The sequence below is a fragment of the Pseudophryne corroboree genome, chromosome 2, assembly GCF_028390025.1.
Source record: "Pseudophryne corroboree isolate aPseCor3 chromosome 2, aPseCor3.hap2, whole genome shotgun sequence".
NCBI classification, from domain to species: Eukaryota; Metazoa; Chordata; class Amphibia; order Anura; family Myobatrachidae; genus Pseudophryne; species Pseudophryne corroboree.
Window position 1 is genome coordinate 592,424,560 of NC_086445.1, and position 22,858 is coordinate 592,447,417.

The window sequence follows — 22,858 nt, forward strand, 5'->3', positions numbered from 1 at the left end:
TACAAATCAATCTATCTATCTATCTATCTATCTATCTATCTATCTATCTATCTATCTATCTATCTATCTATCTATCTATCTATCTATCTATCTATCTATCTATCTATCTAATCTGTGTATGTGTATAATAGATAGATAGATAGATACACACACTCTACATCATATGTATGCATACAGTGCAGATTTAGTTTGTAATATATTTGTGTTTAAATATAATGTCCTTTTACGTTAAATTCCTTGTACAGTAGAAAATAAAATACTGCCACAAGAGGTATTTCAATTGGGAAAGAAAAGAATCCGAAAGATGCCGGAAAGTCCCGAAGAGCCGAGAGTGCTGTCCTGGGTTTGGCCGGCATGTTACTGGGGGCGGGGCGGTAATTATAGCTCTCACAGAAAGCGCCCGGCTGGAGAGTCAGTGTATGCGGTGGCTGAGGAGTACTATTTCTCCCTAAGATGGGTGCGTGCCTGGGAGTATGCTCGCTGCTGAGCTGTGTAAGTGATGCGTCGTCTTTTTTCGTCCTCTTTTTTTTATTTATTTATTAATAATACTTTAGCCATTCCGTATGTTTTGGGTTTTCTCCCGACTCTATCCTTGTCTCTCCGTGTCATCGTGGATGGGCTCAAGTTTCATTGCAATAGTGCAGGACACTGACTCCATGCAATACGCCTGTATATTAAGACACCTTCCCTTATGTATATTTGATGTTGTTTCTGTACTTGGTCATGATTGTAAACGGGATGTAAAAAATACCTCTGTCTCCGTTAAAGCGGCATGTATCAGATTACACAGATTACATGAGAAACTTTCTTTTTTATCCCAAATGTGTCAGTATTTCTGCACCTGGTTACTTGTGTGTTCATGGAATGATTTCCCATTCATAGTATATTAATTTGACTAATAAAGTAAAATTTTATTTATCTTGTATACAGTATAAATATATGTATTTAATGACTAAAGGTAGGTACACACACTAGGCGATGTGCTCTATGAGCGACGTCTCTTAGTGTGTTCCCTGCCGGGGCCATTGTCGCTAGTGCGTACACACTGAGCAATAGGCGAATGATATCGCTCAGTGACGTCACACCGCGGCTGGTCCGTGAATGCAGCTTGTGGACAGTCCAAATTGAGCTGTATGCATGGCCAACAGTGAAGGTCATTAATGACCCGCAATGTTGCACATCGCTTGTCGTTGGGCAACGTACACACTAGTCGATACGGCAGACGACGTCGCTCAGGAAGGGCAAAATGAGCAACGTTTACTTTATTGGCAAGTGTGTATGCACCTTAGATAAGTCTATTTTTTTTAAAGTAGAGGTATGTAGGTCTAATGATTTATACTTATTTATTTTTATCTGCTATTTGAACCCTTCTCTCAGTTTTATGTACTTAAAGTTTTTTTTTAATTTATGTTATTCTGGAGGCAGGCATCATAATATTGTGCAATCAGATTGCAGTAACTGCAGAATTGGGTAACCCAATTCTGTGGTGTGTTTGTAATCTACTTACTGTTGTATTTCTTTGATTTGCAAAGTTTCTTAGCATCTCTATGCCTGTTGTATATGATTGTCTGTGATGACCGCAATGAGATGGGTTCAGGATCATTCGTTTTAGTACAGGTCTTCTTGTTGCAAAACAAATCTATTTTTGTCTTTGTCCAAAGTCCTTAACTTTCTTCACTGTTATAAGCATGTGTCACACAAGATACTTGGGGCATATTTCTTAAAGAATATTTGTGGGATATTAAGGATCCCTTTAAATTCAAAAAGTAGTGACTGCTGTATATATCTCTGATATTTACAGCCGTTCCTCCATTTCCAACGGCAAAGCAGCTCCCATAAGTTTCTATAGATGCTGCTAAGCTGTCTGACTAACCAAGCTCCGGAATACACAAGCTATCCCTCTGCATTCATCTCTCTGGTGGGACAAGCTCTTATGGGTCCCACAAGGAGTATTTGGCTAAATTTGCGTAAATTGGTATTTTCACTTTGCAGGATTATTTGAAAATCTCATTCACACTGCATTTAAAATGAGGATATGATAAATGGGGCCTTTGGTGCTTTGTTTGTCTGTGCAATGTGCTATCCATAACCTCAGTAAGAAGACAGACAGCGGAAACCTGACTCATCCCGGTAAGTATTTTAACCCTATCCCTAATGTCCCTCCCCCTAGCGCCTAAACCTAACCATAATCTCACTACTTATCACAGGGATCTTGACTGCAGTCTCATGTGCTTGTGCATAAAGCTGCACTACCTACCAAGTGAAAGACAATGCATATGTGCAATGATACAGCATTACCTCCAGGTATACTGCACCTGAGCCATATTTCTGGTGATCACTTCAGAAATATGGCATGGGCACAATATTTCCAAGCAACCAGTGGAATAATGTTGTAGTTGTCAGAAGGATAGGTGCAGTGTGTATATGCGTGCAGGGGCGGATTGGGATTGAAAACCAGCCCGGGAAGTTTATGGAAGCAGCCCTAATAGGAGTGGGGTGGGGAAGGGGCGTGGCCACATAGTGTCAATTCACATTACACCATACAGTAGTGCCGCTTGTACACATTGCACTAGGTAGAACCTCCTCTACACACTGTGCCATGTAGAGCATGTTGTACATATTGCGGCAGGCAGAGCATGTTGTACATATTGCGGCAGGCAGAGCACATTATACACATTGCGCCAGGCAGAGCACATTATACACATTGCGCCAGGCAGAGCACATTATACACATTGCGCCAGGCAGAGCACATTATACACATTGCGCCAGGCAGAGCACATTATACACTTATGTATGAGTGTATGTATGTATGTATGTATGTATGTATGTATGTATGTATGTGCCTGGCACTCCTGGCAGACGTTACGACCCCGGTGACATCCTAAGCAAGTTATACCGGGAATGTGTTAGTGGCAGCAGTCACTGGACTTTTATATACAAATAAAGACACTGCACTACCCCCAGCACAGTACTAACATTTCGTAGTTTAATCCTTCATCACAGTACCCTGATGAAGGATTAAACTTCGAAACGTTAGTACTGTGCTGGTGGTAGTTCAGTGTCTTTATCTGTATGTATAAGCTGCGTGGGTAGCGCCGGGCCTGGCTGCCGTGATCGGAGCTGAGCTCCGATTGCGGCAGCCGGCCAGCATGGGGGATGACGGCAGTCATGCAGGGGATGTCCAGACCAGCCAAATGGAATCTGGTCCGGCGTGCCAATCTGCCGCTGTATGTGTGTGGAAACCTTGGGAATAATGGCTGCATGCTGCAATTGTTGGATGTCTGGCTAGAGGGATGGGGGATGGGCATGTTGATTCATACAGAAAGGTACAGATGGGTCCACGGTTATCTTGATTAGTTTTCTGTGCCTAGGCACAACCGATTTATTAGCATAAACCCTTCATCTATTCTCAGCTGCAATACAATACAGCAGGGGATTAAGTCTGACTGGCCAGTCTCAGTTAATCCTATTAAAGATCAAGATAAACGTGGACCCATCTGTATATCACATCGGCCGTGCAGCACTGCAGATGCCAATATATATATATATATATATATATATATATAGCTACATCTGCCTTTGTGTACAGACAACCCACTAACTGACATGTATGCCCACCACAGGAGCCACTGACAATGACGTCACTACTGGTTCCTTTAGCCAGGCATATTGGTCACTCGGTAAGAGTGTATACTTACCGTATGGGTGTAGTAGGGTATGCCGGCGGCCGGGCTAACGGCGACCAGCATACCGGCGCCGGAATCCCGACTGCGGGCATACCGACAGCTGGGCGAGCGCAAATGAGTCCCTTCTATTCTCCCTCCAGGAGGGTCGTGGACCCCCAAGAGGGAGAAAAAGTGTCAGTATGCCGGGTGTCGGGATTCCGGCGCCGGTATACTGTGCGCCGGGATCCCGACAGCCGGCAACCCGAAGACCACCCTACCGTATTGGTCGGTCAGACAGCCAATCCATTGCTACAGTGTGCTCCCAGCCTACTCCTCATCCTACAAAAGTTATTAATAGCCCTTTTCCACCTAGTCCTGGGGATTTAGGATACTGTTCCAGTCCGGGTCAGACACGGGACAGACCCCGTTCCCACTGCGGTTCCAACCCGGGTTATTCCCGTCTCAGTGCCATTTACACCGCATGTGGATGCAATCTCTTCTCCTGACGCCTGGAGATGATTACTGCAAGCGCTGGGAAATCCGTCTTTCCCCATTCTGTAAATGGGACCAAGGTTGGATGACCCGAGTTACCTGTTTTCAGTGCAGCGCAATAACCTTGGTTTTAGTGGCAGTGGAAAAGCATTATCACTTACCAGGTGCCTGGAGTTTAGTCTGACCACTCTTGCACACTCCCACAAGGCACCAGAGAACGGGTGCAGTGGATATCCTGAATGCTACAGTAAGAATCCCATAAGTAACATTTTAGGACTTGGGGCCTAATTCAGACCTGATCGCAGCAGCAATTTTGTTAGCAAATGGGCAAAACCATGTGCACTGCAGGGGGGGGGGGGGGGCAGATACTGTATAACATGTTAGATTTGGGTGGGTTATATTGTTTCTGTGCAGGGTAAATACTGGCTGCTTTATTTTTACACTGCAATTTAGATTTCAGTTTGAACACACCACACCCAAATCTAACTCTCTCTGCACATGTTATATCTGACCCCCCTGCAGTGCACATGGTTTTGCCCATTTGCTAACAAATTTGCTGCTGCGCTCAAGTCTGAATTAGGCCCTAGGTTTTACTTATAATTTAAGTTTTGAGTGGAATTATCCTTTAGAAATTGATGTCTCAGTTACATGTTTGAACATTTCCATTTAAAGAAATGTGACGCTTTGATGGACTCCTGAAGCTCAGTAAACCGTGGTAAATGCTTAATATTACGCCTTTCAGACCGCCATCTATGTCCCAGGTCATTGCACGTGAATCCAGGATATTGTGCAGTCTGAAAAGGGCAAGTTGAAATAAGTCTGGTCCAGAGACCCAGCATTTCAATTCTGGCAGAGACCGGGGTTGAACACTGCTTCAACCTGGGTCGCGGTGCAGTGTGAACATGTAAAGCTAGCCATACACTATACAATTATCGGGCAGATAACTGTGGTTGGAATGAAAACCTGGTAATGGATGAGAGCAACTGACAGTGGGTCATTTGCTACCAAACACTGGAAAATGGGCAAAACCTGTCTGTGATTTCATTTAACCAATTTGTATAAACTTCAGGTTTTGTCCATTTTCCAGTGTTTGGTAGCAAATGGTCGATTGTCAATTGCTCTCATCCAGGAAGAGCCAGCACTTGTAAATTATGTTCTCACCAATGACTGCTTCTGCACATGACGTTATCGACCCAGCAGTAAGCTAGGGGGCCGCCAGTCTGAAAGGGATTTCAGTTGGGTTGCAAATGCGGTATGAATGCGATATTAGTTTATCACAAATGCTCACTTATGCACTGTGGATATGTTGCATGCAGGGTTAGTTACCACAGTGTAAGTACTTTCCTGTAATTTATAACCTGCATTTCAGCTAATGGGGTATATTCAATAAGAGTCGGATCCATTCCGACATGCAAGTCAGGAATTCTCGACTTGTCGGAAAAAAACTGCACTTTTCGAATAGGTTTAGCCATAGGACCGAAATCTGTTGGAAGCTGCCGTCTTTCTGACAAGACGGCAGCTTCCTACAGCTATTAAATACATCCCAATGTGCTTCACAATACTTCATTTTGTTGGCTGGAGAAAATGCAATGTTTAGAAACGCTCATGTGGAGCAATGGGAGTAATGGTACAGTTCTGAATTATTTCATTGATTTATACTGGGAATTGTAACGGGGTCCGGGATTTTAGCTGAGATTGCTGGTGTTTTTAAAGCCGCAATCATTTACAAGAACTGAACTGAAATTGCGGACCATTACATTTAATTTCCCCAAACTTTTTTTTTTTTTACAATTTTCCTCTTAGGAAATTAGATACATTTCCAAAGTATTGAAATACTACAGAAAACAAAATAGTGATGGTGTAGAATTATTTAAAGAAATTGAGGATTGCAGTATGCACCTGAAATGGCAAATTTTGCAAAGCAGATATGGGGGGGGGGGGGGGGGGAATTCAATAGTTTTTTTTGGGGTGCTCTAAGTAATGGGCACTGTTGAGCTCTAAGTAATGGGAGCTATTCAATTGTTGCTCTGATCAGACATGACTGCCATGGGTGATCATTACTTATCATGCTTTTTGCACCTCAAAAGCACCAGGTTTAGCTATGGCTAAGTGGCTAAACATGTCTAAAGTACTGGTTAGTACAGCCATACTACCGTTTGGGGACCCGGAACATGGTATCTCCTCACCACTTCAGTAGGATGCGAGCAGAAATATAGGGGCCTATCAGCAGCAACAATTAAATGGTGTCATGGGAGCTGCTGCTGCTGCATTATAGCAATTTAATTGCCCTCATGGTGTCTTGGCATCTTTTTCATGAAAAAATACAATGACTAGTACAGGTATTAACAACCGTTGTATCTGTTCTGTTATAAAATATGCAATACCTTTTGCTATAATTTTAATTTTATTACCGTATATACTCGAGTATAAGCCGAGTTTTTCAGCACATTTTTTGTGCTGAAAAAGCCCCCCCTCGGCTTATACTCGAGTGACGCTCACCCAGTGTCGGATCTGGCGGATCAAAACCACATGTCCAGAGCTGTTCCCACCTCCCCTTCTTGCTTTGCTCTCACTTAAACCCCCGCACTCCCGACATGATGACCGTTTAGAAGATCTGCTCCCTTTACCGGCTCCACAAACCTGCCAAGGAGGCAACGGAGCTGCTGGAGACCGAAGAGAAGGTGGGGGGCGGGACTTTCACCCAGTGCAGACAAGGCTTCCCCAACCACTGGCGGATCCCCCTGTCATTTCTGATGCTTTCCTTTAACTGGCAGCATGGGGACGGGCCGCGAAATTAACCCTTGTGGTCAACTTCACCGGGAGCTTGAGCTGATCCCCCGGCACTCCCCCCTTCCACCCTACAAAGCAAGTCAATAGGCGAGTACCGAGTAGCAAACAGTTCAGGGACATGCAGGCGCCGCACCATACTTTGCTCCCTGCCAGGATTGAGCTACATCCTCCCACACAGGGAACGCCGTGTGGGACTGTTATCTCGACAGTCTGCCTCAGCCCGATGCTGTTGATTCACAGGGGGGCATCTTCTATGTGGTTGTGGAATGAGATTGGGTTCTGTGTAACACTATAGAAGTGTGAAGCACAGCCCCAACATCACACAGCATCACCCTACCCTATACATAATTTGGACCCATCCTACTACATTATACTGTTTCCCCCAAGACCCACTGTGCATAATGGAAATGCACAGACTATACAGCATGGTATTCCGATCAGTGTTGGGATTCCGAACGATGGGATCCTGACCACATTTCATATAGATGATGCATGCTGTATAGTCTGTGCATCTCTATTATGCACAGTGGGGTTTGCATAGTCATAGTCATGTGTCAACGTGCTCGCTGTGCGAATGGATGTGTACGGCTAGAGCTGCATTTCCCACCCTAGGCTTATACTCGAGTCAATAAGTTTTCCCAGTTTTTTGGGGTATAATTAGGTGCCTCGGCTTATATTCGGGTCGACTTATACTCGAGTATATACGGTATTTTTTCCACTCCATTTAAAATAGTATTAAAATGTAATATAGTACACATCCTTTGTTTTCAGCATGGAATTTTTTTGTTTAAAGACACCAGCATATAGAAGTGTGAAAAATGACCCCAGTTGTACAGGACTATAGCATATCTGGACATAGATGGATGGCTTGTGCATTTAGCGGCTGAGGTTATTCTGACAGACTGGAACTGGGCTGCAATAGTCAGTGTAGGGGGCAGGCCCCTCAGGTTGCGTCAGGATTCTGCCATTATTCGGGTGGTCTATTCTGACCCTGACTAAAGATATACACTGATAATGCCATATCTAGATCTTTGTATGAGGAAATGGCTCTGGTTGTTAGTGGAAACTGATGAATTTGTATTGTCCACTAATTATATTGCAATGCAAACAGTTAAAGTACCATAAGCTAAACTAGTCTTAGTCAACAGAAATATTAATACTATTTAACATGCACTGTTTTTTTTTTTTCTTGGCTTTTGTTAGTTTTATCATATTTATTGGACAAAGATCAGTCAAGTCCATTGATATATACTGCAGGCCCATTCTACTCTCCACTCTCTCTTTAATATTGCGCATTGAAGGTTACCTCTAATGGTGTGTACACATGGTGCGATATGCACTTAACTTTCCTATCTAGTCAAAATCATAAGGAAAGTTAGTGCATATTGCACCGTGTGTACACAGCTTGCGATGCTGATGCGCAGTCCTGTGGGATCGGCATCGCAAGAAACAATAGACTGTGCAGGCAGCCCAACATTGACTATATCGGCCCCGTCAAATAGTCAATGTCGGGCTTACACCGCGTAGTGCCGTATGTACACGGCTTAAGGCAGAGAAGTGATGGTAAGGGTAAATATAAATAAACTGTTTTGGAAACTATACACATGGGTTTTATTAAGTGCTGTAATTTAACTGAAACTGGGTTTCCATGAATTCAGCTCTAACTGCTATTGGAGCAACAAATCTATTTTTCATCTCCACTTTATAATGGCTGTGAGGGGTCTGCAACCTGCAATTTCTATGATTGTGCATTTTATTGATCCGTGTGGTTAATTGCTGTTCCGCAATGTCAGATTTCCCAGCCTCCAATTTAGGGGTCTATTTACTAAGCCTTAGATGGAGGTAAAGTGGACAGAGATAAAGTACCTGCCAATCACCTCCTGTCATTTTCCAAACCCAGCCTTTGACATGGCAGTTAGGAGCTGATTGGCTGGTACTTTATCTCCTTCCACTTTATCTCCATCCAAAGCTTAGTAAATAGACCACTAAAGGCCCCCATCCACCAGGTAGTTTTATCTCAGCAATGAGTTGGATCAATTTTTCCTGCAGTCTGGCTGGGAGCTTCCCAGAAGCCCTGCAGTTGTGATCTGCTACTTGAGTTATTTTTTGCATGTGATTTATCTCGTGCAATCTAACGTTATTTCTCTATCGTCCTAGTGGATGCTGGGGTTCCTGAAAGGACCATGGGGAATAGCGGCTCCGCAGGAGACAGGGCACAAAAAGTAAAGCTTTAGGATCAGGTGGTGTGCACTGGCTCCTCCCCCTATGACCCTCCTCCAAGCCTCAGTTAGATTTTTGTGCCCGGCCGAGAAGGGTGCAATCTAGGTGGCTCTCCTGAGCTGCTTAGAATAAAAGTTTAGTTAGGTTTTTTTAATTTTCAGTGAGTCCTGCTGGCAACAGGCTCACTGCATCGTGGGACTAAGGGGAGAAGAAACGGACTCACCTGAGTGCAGAGTGGATCGGGTTTCTTAGGCTACTGGACACTAGCTCCAGAGGGACGATCACAGGTTCAGCCTGGATGGGTCACCGGAGCCGCGCCGCCGTCCCCCTTACAGAGCCAGAAGAGACGAAGAGGTCCGGTGAAATCGGCGGCAGAAGACATCCTGTCTTCAGACTAAGGTAGCGCACAGCACCGCAGCTGTGCGCCATTGCTCTCAGCACACTTCACACTCCGGTCACTGAGGGTGCAGGGCGCTGGGGGGGGAGCGCCCTGAGACGCAATATAACGGAATACCTTAGGTGGCAAAACAGAATACATCACATATAGCTCCTGGGCTATATGGATGTATTTTAATCCCCTGCCATTTTACACAGAAAAGCGGGAGATAAGGACGTCGTGAAGGGGCGGAGCCTATCTCCTCAGCACACAAGCGCCATTTTCCCTCACAGCTCCGCTGGAAGGACGGCTCCCTGACTATCCCCTGCAGTCCTGCTTCAGAATCAGGGTAAAAAAGAGAAGGGGGGGCATTTTTGGCAGCAAATAACGATAATAACAGCAGCTATAAGGGAATAACACTTATATAAGGTTATCCCTGTATATATATATATAGCGCTGGGTGTGTGCTGGCAGACTCTCCCTCTGTCTCTCCAAAGGGCTAAGTGGGGTCCTGTCCTCTATCAGAGCATTCCCGGTGTGTGTGCTGTGTGTCGGTACGCGTGTGTCGACATGTATGAGGAGGAAAATTATGTGGAGGCGGAGCAGTTGCCTGTGTTGGTGATGTCACCCCCTAGGGAGTCGACACCTGACTGGATGATTGTATTTAAACAATTAAGTGATAATGTCAGCAATTTGCAGAAAACTGTTGACGACATGAGACAGCCGGCAAATCAATTAGTGCCTGTCCAGGCGTCTCAGACACCGCCAGGGGCGCTAAAACGCCCGTTACCTCAGTGGGTCGACACAGACCCTGACACAGATACTGAGTCTAGTGTCGACGGTGACGAGACAAACGTAATGTCCAGTAGGGCCACACGTTACATGATCACGGCAATGAAAGAGGCATTGAACCTTTCTGACACTACAAGTACCACAAAGAAGGGTATTATGTGGGGAGAGAAAAAACTACCAATATTTTTTCCTGAGTCAGAGGAAATAAATGAGGTGTGTGAAAAAGCGTGGGTTTCCCCCGATAAAAAACAGCTAATTTCTAAAAAATTATTAGCATTATATCCTTTCCCGCCAGAGGTTAGGGCGCGTTGGGAAACACCCCCTAGGGTAGATAAGGCGCTCACACGTTTATCAAAACAAGTAGCGTTACCGTCTCCTGATACGGCTACCCTCAAAGAACCAGCTGATAGAAGGCTGGAAAATATCCTAAAAAGTATATACACACATACTGGTGTTATACTGCGACCAGCAATCGCCTCAGCCTGGATGTGCAGTGCTGGAGTCGCATGGTCGGATTCCCTGACCGAGAATATTGATACCCTGGATAGGGACAATATTTTGTTAACTATAGAACATTTAAAGGATGCACTACTATATATGCGTGATGCACAGAGGGATATTTGCACCCTGGCATCAAGAATAAGTGCTATGTCCATCTCTGCCAGAAGAGCGTTATGGACGCGACAGTGGTCAGGGGATGCGGATTCCAAACGGCACATGGAAGTATTGCCGTATAAAGGGGAGGAGTTATTTGGGGCTGGTCTATCGGACCTGGTGGCCACGGCAACGGCTGGAAAATCCACCTTTTTACCCCAGGTCACTCCACATCAGCAGAAAAAGACACCGTCTTTTCAAACTCAGTCCTTTCGTTCCCATAAGTACAAGCGAGCAAAAGGCCACTCTTTTCTGCCCCGGGGCAGAGGAAGAGGAAAAAGACTGCACCATGCAGCCGCTTCACAGGAGCAGAAGCCCTCCCCTGCTTCTGCCAAGTCTTCAGCATGACGCTGGGGCTTTACAAGCAGACTCAGATATGGTGGGGGCCCGTCTCAAGAATTTCAACGCGCAGTGGGCTCACTCGCAAGTGGATCCCTGGATTCTACAGGTAGTATCGCAGGGGTACAAACTGGAATTCGAGGCGTTTCCCCCTCGTCGTTTCCTGAAGTCTGCTTTACCAAAGTCTCCCTCCGACAGGGAGGCAGTTTTGGCAGCCATTCACAAGCTGTATTCCCAGCAGGTGATAATCAAGGTACCCCTCCTGCAACAAGGAAAGGGGTATTATTCCACGCTGTTTGTGGTACCGAAGCCGGACGGCTCGGTGAGACCAATTTTAAATCTGAAATCCTTGAACACTTACATAAAAAGGTTCAAATTCAAGATGGAGTTACTCAGAGCAGTGATAGCAAACCTGGAAGAAGGGGACTATATGGTGTCTCTGGACATCAAGGATGCTTATCTCCACGTCCCGATATACCCTTCTCACCAAGGGTACCTCAGGTTTGTAGTACAAAACTGTCATTATCAGTTTCAGACGCTGCCGTTTGGATTGTCCACGGCACCTCGGGTCTTTACCAAGGTAATGGCCGAAATGATGATTCTTCTAAGAAGAAAAGACATTTTAATTATCCCTTACTTGGACGATCTCCTGATAAGGGCAAGATCCAGGGAACAGTTAGAAGTCGGAGTAGCACTATCTCAGGTAGTGTTACGTCAGCACGGGTGGATTCTAAATATTCCAAAATCGCAGCTGATTCCAACGACACGTCTACTGTTCCTAGGAATGATTCTGGACACAGTCCAGAAGAAGGTGTTTCTCCCGGAGGAGAAGGCCAGGGAGTTATCCGAGCTAGTCAGGAACCTCCTAAAACCAGGACAGGTCTCAGTGCATCAGTGCACGAGGGTCCTGGGGAAAATGGTGGCTTCTTACGAAGCGATTCCATTCGGAAGATTCCATGCAAGAACATTTCAGTGGGATCTACTGGACAAATGGTCCGGATCGCATCTGCAGATGCATCAGCGGATAACCCTGTCGCCAAGGACAAGGGTGTGTCTCCTGTGGTGGCTGCAGAGTGCTCATCTACTAGAGGGCCGCAGATTTGGCATTCAGGATTGGATCCTGGTAACCACGGATGCCAGCCTAAGAGGCTGGGGAGCAGTCACACAGGGAAGGAATTTCCAGGGCCTGTGGTCAAGCCTGGAAACGTCTCTTCATATAAACATTCTGGAACTAAGGGCCATTTACAATGCCCTAAGTCAAGCAAAACCTCTGCTTCAGGGTCAGGCGGTGTTGATCCAATCGGACAACATCACGTCAGTCGCCCACGTAAACAGACATGGCGGCACGAGAAGCAGGAGGGCAATGGCAGAAGCTGCAAGGATTCTTCGCTGGGCGGAAAATCATGTGATAGCACTGTTAGCAGTATTCATTCCGGGAGTGGACAACTGGGAAGCAGACTTCCTCAGCAGACACGACCTTCACCCGGGAGAGTGGGGACTTCACCCAGAAGTCTTCCACCTGATTGTAAACCGTTGGGAAAAACCAAAGGTGGACATGATGGCGTCCCGCCTCAACAAAAAACTGGACAGATATTGCGCCAGGTCAAGGGACCCTCAGGCAATAGCAGTGGACGCTCTGGTAACGCCGTGGGTGTACCAGTCAGTGTATGTGTTCCCTCCTCTGCCTCTCATACCAAAAGTACTGAGAATCATAAGAAGGAGAGGAGTAAGAACTATACTCGTGGTTCCGGATTGGCCAAGACGGACTTGGTACCCGGAACTTCAAGAGATGCTCACGGACGAACCGTGGCCTCTACCTCTAAGAAAGGACCTGCTACTGCAGGAGCCTTGTCTGTTCCAAGACTTACCGCGGCTGCGTTTGACGGCATGGCGGTTGAACGCCGGATCCTGAGGGAAAAAGGCATTCCAGAAGAAGTCATCCCTACTCTGGTCAAAGCCAGGAAGGACGTAACCGCAAAACATTATCACCGCATTTGGCGTAAATATGTTGCGTGGTGTGAGGCCAAGAAGGCCCCTACAGAGGAATTTCAACTGGGTCGTTTCCTTCATTTCCTGCAAACAGGACTGTCTATGGGCCTAAAATTAGGGTCTATTAAGGTTCAAATTTCGGCCCTGTCGATTTTCTTCCAGAAAGAACTGGCTTCAGTACCTGAAGTTCAGACATTTGTAAAAGGGGTCCTGCACATACAGCCTCCTTTTGTGCCTCCAGTGGCACCTTGGGATCTCAATGTGGTGTTGAGTTTTCTAAAGTCACATTGGTTTGAACCACTTTCCACTGTGGACTTAAAATATCTCACATGGAAGGTGTCGATGCTGTTAGCCTTGGCTTCAGCCAGGCGTGTGTCAGAATTGGCGGCTTTATCATATAAAAGCCCTTACTTAATTTTTCATTCTGACAGGGCGGAATTGAGGACTCGTCCTCAATTTCTACCTAAGGTGGTTTCTGCATTTCACATGAACCAACCTATTGTGGTACCTGCGGCTACCAGGGACTTAGAGGACTCTAAGTTGCTTGACGTTGTCAGGGCCTTGAAAATATATGTTTCCAGGACGGCTGGAGTCAGAAAATCTGACTCGCTGTTTATCCTGTATGCACCCAACAAGCTGGGTGCTCCTGCTTCTAAGCAGACGATTGCTCGTTGGATTTGTAGTACAATTCAGCTTGCACATTCTGTGGCAGGATTGCCACAGCCAAAATCAGTAAAAGCCCATTCCAGAAGGAAAGTGGGCTCATCTTGGGCGGCTGCCCGAGGGGTCTCGGCTTTACAACTTTGCCGAGCAGCTACTTGGTCAGGGGCAAACACGTTTGCTAAATTCTACAAATTTGATACCCTGGCTGAGGAGGACCTGGAGTTCTCTCATTCGGTGCTGCAGAGTCATCCGCACTCTCCCGCCCGTTTGGGAGCTTTGGTATAATCCCCATGGTCCTTTCAGGAACCCCAGCATCCACTAGGACGATAGAGAAAATAAGAATTTACTTACCGATAATTCTATTTCTCGGAGTCCGTAGTGGATGCTGGGCGCCCATCCCAAGTGCGGATTATCTGCAATACTTGTACATAGTTACAAAAATCGGGTTATTATTGTTGTGAGCCATCTTTTCAGAGGCTCCGCTGTTATCATACTGTTAACTGGGTTCAGATCACAGGTTGTACAGTGTGATTGGTGTGGCTGGTATGAGTCTTACCCGGGATTCAAAATCCTTCCTTATTGTGTACGCTCGTCCGGGCACAGTATCCTAACTGAGGCTTGGAGGAGGGTCATAGGGGGAGGAGCCAGTGCACACCACCTGATCCTAAAGCTTTACTTTTTGTGCCCTGTCTCCTGCGGAGCCGCTATTCCCCATGGTCCTTTCAGGAACCCCAGCATCCACTACGGACTCCGAGAAATAGAATTATCGGTAAGTAAATTCTTATTTAAACCTGTATCTGTGTGATTGTGATAAATATAACGTGCAGCACGTGTGATTGTGATGGGGGAAACACTGTAGCACAGCTCGCATCGCAGTCGTACGAAAATGACATCTAATGCAACGTTTTTCATGCAGTCCGTCTCAGCAATTCGTCTCAATCACATTAAAAAAACAGGCCATATCGCACTAGTGGATGGGGGCATCTGTACACACTATGAGAGATCACACACGCTCTCGGTCATTTTCAGTCTACTGAGCAATATAGTTTGTGGTATCGCCCAGTATGTATGCTACGGACGATGAGCGATGCATGGCCCCGCATATCTTTATCTCCCCCCTCCGTCGACTGTGTGCATGCAGCTCAATTTGGACATATTGTACAAAACTTTATGCACAGGTCGGCCGCGGCATGACGTTAGATGACGACATGATTGTACAGTATCTGTGCACAATGTTGGTGGCCCGGGAGGGGAGGAGAAACACTATGCGATATCGCTCATGGAGCATATCGCCTAGTGTGTATGGTGGCTACTCTAAGTAACTGTTTTTCCCAGTGAGGGTTTCCTGGGTAAGGTCATATATTATATTATATTATATTATATTATATTATATTATTATTATTATTTTTAATATAATTATATCTGGTAATTAAACTTTGACTTGATTATTTTAAGTGTAGAAAAGCTGTGATGATACATAATATTAAGTAAAGTATAGTGGCAATACCAGGTACTTTAACCTATAATTATAAAATGAAGCCCTAGCTGGGAGCTATGGGGGAAACTTATCAAAACTTAGAGATAAAGGGGGTAATTTCGAGTTGATTGCAGCAGCAAATTTGTTAGCAATTGGGCAAAACCATGTGCACTGCAGGGGGGGGGGCAGATATAACATGTGCAGAGAGAGTTAGATTTGGGTGGGTTATTTTGTTTCTGTGCAGGGTAAATACTGGCTGCTTTATTTTTACACTGCAATTTCGATTTCAGTTTGAGCACACCCCACCCAAATTTAACTCTCTGCACATGTTACAGTGGGGCAAAAAAGTATTTGGACAACCACCGATTGTGCAAGTTGACCCACTTAAAAAGATGAGAGGTCTGTAATTTCCATCATAGGTACACTTTAACTGTGAGAGACAGAATCTAAAAAGAAAAACCCAGGAAATCACATTTGTATGATTTTTAAACAATTTACTTGTATATTCTTGTGGAAATAAATATTTGGACACCTACCAAGCAGCAAGATTTCTGGCTCTCACAGACCTGTTACTTCTTCTTTAAGAAGCTCTTCTATCCTCCACTCGTTACCTGTATTAATGACACCTGTTTGAACTGGTTATCTATATAAAAGACACCTGTCCACACCCTCAAACACTCAGGCTGCTACTTCTCCACCATGGCCAAGACCAGAGAGCTGTCTAAGGACACCAGGGACAAAATTGTAGAGCTGCACAAGGCTGGGATGAGCTACTCGACAATAGGCAAGCAGCTTGGTGAGAAGAGATCAACTGTTGGCGCAATTATAAAGAAATGGAAGAACTACAAGATCACTGACAATCTCCCTCACCTGGGGCTCCATGCAAGATCTCACCTCGTGGGGTATCAATGATTTTGAGAATGGTGAGGAATCAGCCCAGAACTACACGGGGGGACATGGTCAATAACCTCAAGAGAGCTGGGGCCACAGTCGCAAAGGTTACCATTAGTAATGCACTACGTCGTCATGGATTGAAATCCTACAGTGCCCGAAAGGTCCCCCTGCTTAAGCCAGCCCCGTCTAAAGTTCGCCAGTGACCATCTGGATGATCCAGAGGAGGATTGGGAGAATGTAATGTGGTCGGTGAGAGCAAAATCAAACTTTTTGGTATAAACTCCACTCGCCGTGTTTGGAGAGAGAAGACTGATGAATGGCATCCCAAGAACACCATACCCACTGTGAAGCATGGGGGTGGAAACATCATGCTTTGGGGCTGCTTTTTTGCAAAGAGGACAGGACTACTGAACCGTATTAAGGAGAGGATGAATGGGGCCATGTATCGTGAGATTTTGGGCAAAAACCTCCTCCACTCAGTAAGAGCATTGAAGATGGAACGTGGCTGGGTCTTCCAGCATGACAATGACCCCAAACACACCAACTGGGCAACTAAGTGGCTCCGTAAGAAGCATTTCAAGGTCCTGGAGAGGGCTAGCCAGTCTCCAGACCTCAACCCAATAGAAAATCTGTGGAGGGAGTTTAAAGTCCGTGTTGCCCGGCGACAGCCCTAAAACATGACAGATCTAGAGAAGATCTGCATGGAAGAGTGGGCCAAAATACCTGCTACAGTGTGTGCAAACCTGGTCAAGAACTACAGGAAATGTTTGACCTCTGTAATTGCCAACCGAGGTTATATTACAAAGTATTGAGTTAAACTTTTTGATTGTCCAAATATTTATTTTCCACAAGAATAAACAAATTGTTTAAAAATCATGCAATGTGATTTCCTAGTTTTTTTTCAGATTCTGTCTCTCACAGTTGAAGTGTACCTATGATGGAAATTACAGACCTCTCATCTTTTTAAGTGGGTCAACTTGCACAATCGGTGGCTGTCCAAATATTTTTTTGCCCCACTGTATATCTGCCCCCCCTCCCCCGCAGTGCACATGGTTTTGCCCAGCTGCTAACAAATTTGCTGCTGCGATCAACTCTGAATTAGGCCCAAAGTACCAACCTATCAGCTCCTGTCAATTTTCAAACACAGCAGTTAAAATTGGCTAGTACTTTATCTCTCTCCACTTTCTTTCTTCAAGCTTTGCTAAATCTCCCCTTTTAGTCTCTTGTAAGCTACCAACTGATTTGCCCTTTAGAGCAACTGAAAGAGTGGTTGTTTTTCCCCTGTTCCTAAACCATGGGTGGATAACAATAGACCCTTTTCCAAAACATTCCTTTTAGAAGATCCTATCTTTATTTGCCCTAAACACAGACCAGTTGATGGCACCACATCACAAAGTGCATTAGTCACCTTTGTTGCATGGGACAGTATGGAGATTTTAAATGAGTGGGGTAAATGTAATAGGGTCAGAGTTGCCGGAGGTGCTGGACTTCAGGCAAGAGTTCCTGTATTTTAAAAGCAGCAATCATTTGCTAGGCAAAACCAACCTGGATTTGCCCTGTAAATGATTGCTGCTTTAAAAATATGGCCATTATCTCCTGAAGTCCAGCACCTCCAGCAAACTCTGACCCTATTACATGTACCCCATTGCAGAGATTCTCAAACACTGTACTCATGGCACCCCAACGGCCCAGGTTTTAAGTTTATCCATGCTTGGCTTAATTAGAACCTCAATCAATTTGGTTTAACGATCTGTGCCTAGCCATGGATAGACCTAAAACCTGATCTGTTGGGGTGCCCCAGTGTCTTACTGCCTATCCACTCTTACACTCTGCAATTTGAATCCAAACCTACATCTAACCAAATACATTTAAATCAGGTATTTTTAGTGAACTCCTATTTGAATTTCAGATGTCCAATCACAGGGCCAATGTCATTTTAGCTGGTGTCCCTTAAAATGCAGCCAATCTCATCGCCAAGAATAACTATATAACTTTGTCTTTGAGATTTTTGATTGTTTTAGAAACTAGTGTTTAAATGCTTAAAGCAAAGAACTGATAATATACATATCAAGGAATTAAACATCAATATATTATATCAAATAATAAATGTTAAAGGTATTATACAAAAACAAACTGAAAACATCAAAACATTGAGGGGCTGATTCAGAGGTGGACAGAGACATGGCGACATCTATTGGCAGTTGCCTATCTGCGACTCTATGTAAATGCCGCTACAGAGCCCTTCTCTGGTGTACTTGCTGTGTCCGAATGTGCAAAGACTGAGACACCTTCTGTCAGCATCAATAGTGGCTGAAATACAGACTGCTGTGTCTTTAGACATACCTTTTGGTAGCACCATCAAAGCTTGTACTAGTAGTCCTATGGCAGATGCAGTTTCACGGTCTATGTATGGCCTCCTATGTGAATGTTTGAGCATCTGTGCACGTAACCAATTTTACCAACACTCTCATGACACTCTATAAGATGGACCACCTCAGTGTGTGCTATAAGCCACCGTCCAAGAACGCCCATCACTTTTCCCAGACATTTCTTCTACAATACGTCTTGAACGCAACAGCGCCTTTGTCTGTATAATCTGTGTCACGCATGTGATGCAGCAGTGTTGTGGATACACATGCAGTAGAAAATGAAATCTCTCAACTGCGTGATAATTGCATTTGGCTCTGAATCAGACCTTAAATGTAGCTTTGTCCTACATCCTTCCTCGCCTTGACTTTCCTGCAGCAAAGTCCTCTGTTCATCATCCTATGACAGCTGTTGTGTTGCTGCATAGTAAGGTAGATCTCAGCTAGGTTTAATCAGCTGGAGAAACCAGAGCCGGCCTTAGGCATAGGCAAACTAGGCATTTGCCTAGGGCATCTGGTATGCCTAGGGGCACAAGCAGCTTCTGCTGATTAAAATGACATGCGGCATGCCTATATTCTGTGTGTAGCATTTTGTATGCAGATACAGCCACAGTTGCACACAGTATATAGGCATTCTGCATATCATTTTAATCAGCAGAAGTTGCTTGTGCATCCTAACCACATAGAAATACAAATATGATGCATTCTTATAAAAAATAGGCACCCAACGTTAGCAGAGCTGCCAACTGACTCACGCCAGGAACTATATATGTCATTATTTGTATAAGGGCATTAATAATGTGTAACATATGTGTAAGGGGCACTATGTGTGTAATTATGTGTATAAGGGCACTAATAATGTGCGGCATATGTGTAAGGGACATTATGTGTGTCATATGTATAAGGGCATTAACAATGTGCGGCATTAGTGTAAGGGAAATTGTGTATAAGGGCATTAATAAGGGTTGGCATAATGTGTAAGGCGCATTATGTTTATAAGGACATTAATAATGTGTGTCATATGTGTAAGGGGCATTACTGTGTGGTTTTATGTGTATAAATGCATTACCAATGTGTGGCATTATGTGTATAAGGTGCTCTACTGTGTGGCGGAACGTATAGAAAGGGTACTACTGTGTGGTCTAATGTGAATAAAGAGCAATATGGTGTGGTGTAATGTGAATAAGGAGCAGTGTGGTGTAATGTGAATAAGGAACAATTCAGTATGATGTTATGTGAATGAGGGGCACTACTGTGAGGAGTAACGTATATAAGGTAATGTGGTACTACTGTGTGATGTAATGTGAATAAGGGACACTATCGGATGATAAATTATGAATAAAGTTGCACTACTGTGAGGCATAATTTGAATTGGGGTTACTATTGTGTGGCCATGCCCCTTGCCAGCAAAAACACATACCTTTTTGGGCTGTGCGCCGAATGTGCACACTGTTCTTATTTAAATTACAGGGGGTAGAAAAACAAAAAAAAAAGGACTGCTATGGGTTGGGGGTGATAGTGCTGGGAAAGGGGTGCAGGGTCAGAGGCGGAACTAGCGGTGGTGCTAGGGGGCACAAGCCAAAATCTTGCCTAGGGCATCATATTGGTTAGGGCCGGCTCTGGGAGAAACTCTTTTCAGCTGCAGCCACTAACAGGTAGTAGAGATTCTCTTGAGCTACCTTTTTTATGGCAAATGTGGGAAATATTAGCATTTTAAGAGCATGTTCCTGGTTGTCAATATCTGGCTGTCTGTTAATGGTTTGAGAAGTTCTCAAAGTTTGACACTGCTTTAGCATCTCTTGTTTTGCCATAGTGGTAAAGATGAAGGGCGCTCCAGATTTAAATATGTATTATTTATTACCAATTATTTATATAGCGCACACATATTCCGCAGTGCTTTACAGAGAGAATATTTAGCCATTTACATCAGAGCTTGCAATCTATATTCCCTACCACGTGTACACACACACTCTCTCTCTCTCTCTCTCTCTCTCTCTCTCTCTCTCTCTCTCTCTCTCTCTCTCTCTCTCTCTCTCTCTCTCTCTCTCTCTCTCTCTCTCTCTCTCTCTCTCTCTCTCATTCACACTAATTTTGTTGGGATCAAATTAACCTATCAGTATATTTTAGATTGTGGGAGGAAACGCACGCAAGTACAGGGAGAATATACAAACTCCACACAGTTGGTGGGAATCGACCCCATGACCTCAGTGCTGTGAGGCAGTAATGCTAACCATTACACCATCCGTACTACCATTAACTGTCCCCAGGGTCTGTAATCTCTCCAAGGGAAGAGAGGGTTGCATCCACTACCCATTAAAAAGTGATTTACATTTTCTTAAATGCATCATCAAAAGGTTCATTTGGAGCCTAATAGCGAAGTGCCTTTTTGTGGTTTCCAACACTTGAGTGCTGCATCCAAGTTCATCTCCTTATACATCACATCTAGTCATCTGTGGACAAAAAAATAAATGGAATATCTAGTTTTCTTCAATCATTGACGGCCACGTCTAGCTGGATAGAGGTTTACTGCATCTGTTTACTCACATGATTGATTACCTTTTTATATTATTTATTATTTATTTATATGGCGCCACAAGGGATCTGCAGCGTCCAGTTAGAGTACGTAAACAAACAAACAAACAAAGAAAACAATGACTTACATAGTGTTCACTCTAGGAGTGAAAAGGGGCAGGGCGCCGGACTCCGGGGGCACATGTGCGCGCGTCCGAAATGGGGGGGCGGCCACGCAAATTAGGGGGCGTGACCACGCCGCCGTCATTTTAGGGGGCGGTGCGGCCCACAGACGCTACTATAGAGAGCGTCTGTGGCCAGCGACGTCACTGTTGGGGGCGTGCCCAGCACCTCCGTCGGTGCTGGGCTTCCCCCAGCCCTCTCCCAATGCGTGAATGGATGCCGCGCGCATGCGCACGGCATCTATACACGTCGGGAGGGCAGGGAGCGGGCGGCTGTTCTAGCAGGGCGCCGCAAAAGGGGCAGGGCGGGTTTTGCCCGTTAAAAAACGGGCAGGGCGCGGCGCCCTGCTAAAACAGCCTAGAGTGAACACTACTTACAGTTGAAGACACTATAGAACAAGTACAGGGTATATAAACATAGCTACATCATGTGTGGTATAATAGATAGTGTCTAGTTAGACAGTCAGTAGATAGACCCCACATATTAGACAGTCAAAAGTCTGACAGGGTTAAAAGGTCGACAAGGACAAAAGATAAAAATGAAAAAAGGTTGACGGTCAAAAGGTAGACATGAAAATGGTCGACATGAAAAAGGTAGACACCATTTTTTTTCTTTATTTTTTTTTTCTTGCATTTTTGGGGTTTGTGTGGATCGTCTTGTCATCTGGGAACCCCAGTTCTAGAAAGGCATCCCCCCGCAGGGCTCGCTTCGCTCGACGCACTTCGGGATCGCTACAGGGTTTATAACCAACTCTTATGCCGACATGGATAGAGAAGGTATGAAAGTCCAAGAACATGTAAAAAACAAATTGTCGACCTTTTGACCCTGTCGACCTTTTGTCTATCTGTTGACTGTCCTAATCACGTGCCTTTCCTCCTCTTAAATCATCTTCTACTCCAGTATCTGGATGATAGATAGAAAGTTTCTATCTATCATCCAGATACCGGAGTAGAAGATGATTTAAGAGAAGGAAAGGCACGTGATGGAAGAGGGCCCTGCTCGTGAGAGCTCACAGTATGCCACAAACTGTTTTGTAGTGGTTTGGATTGTTAAAACTCACCCTGTCAAGGTGATTAAGGTAAAGCTGTGTGTTTTTTTTTAATTTTTTTATTTTAAAGTGCCTTTTCTGATTTGAAACCCCTTTAACTAGTCCAATTCCTAACTCACATACACTATATAAGATTGGTTATTACCTTCTATTAATTGATAAGGGATACAGAGAGAGTTGGTTTTAGTGTAGTGCAGTGGTTTCCAAACTTTTTTGAATCACGGCGCCCTAGAGCAGGCATGTCCAAACTGCGGCCCTCCAGCTGTTGAGAAACTACACATCCCAGCATGCCCTGACACAGCTTTAGCATTCTCTGACAGCAAAACTGTGTCAGGGCATGCTGGGATATGTAGTTTTACAACAGCTGGAGAGCCGCAGTTTGGACATGCCTGCCCTAGA

At 44.8% G+C, this 22,858-nt stretch overlaps 1 protein-coding gene across 1 annotated transcript in view; it reads left to right on the forward strand.

Moving 5' to 3' along the window:
* The first annotated feature begins 367 nt into the window (after positions 1-367).
* Positions 368-22,858, forward strand: part of SERINC2 (serine incorporator 2) — a 127,212-nt gene continuing 104,721 nt past the window's right edge. Inside the window, exon 1 of the mRNA XM_063954606.1 lies at positions 368-492. Within this exon, the coding sequence (XP_063810676.1) occupies positions 454-492 (39 nt within the window). The 5' untranslated portion in view covers positions 368-453. The remainder of the gene's footprint in view (positions 493-22,858) is intronic.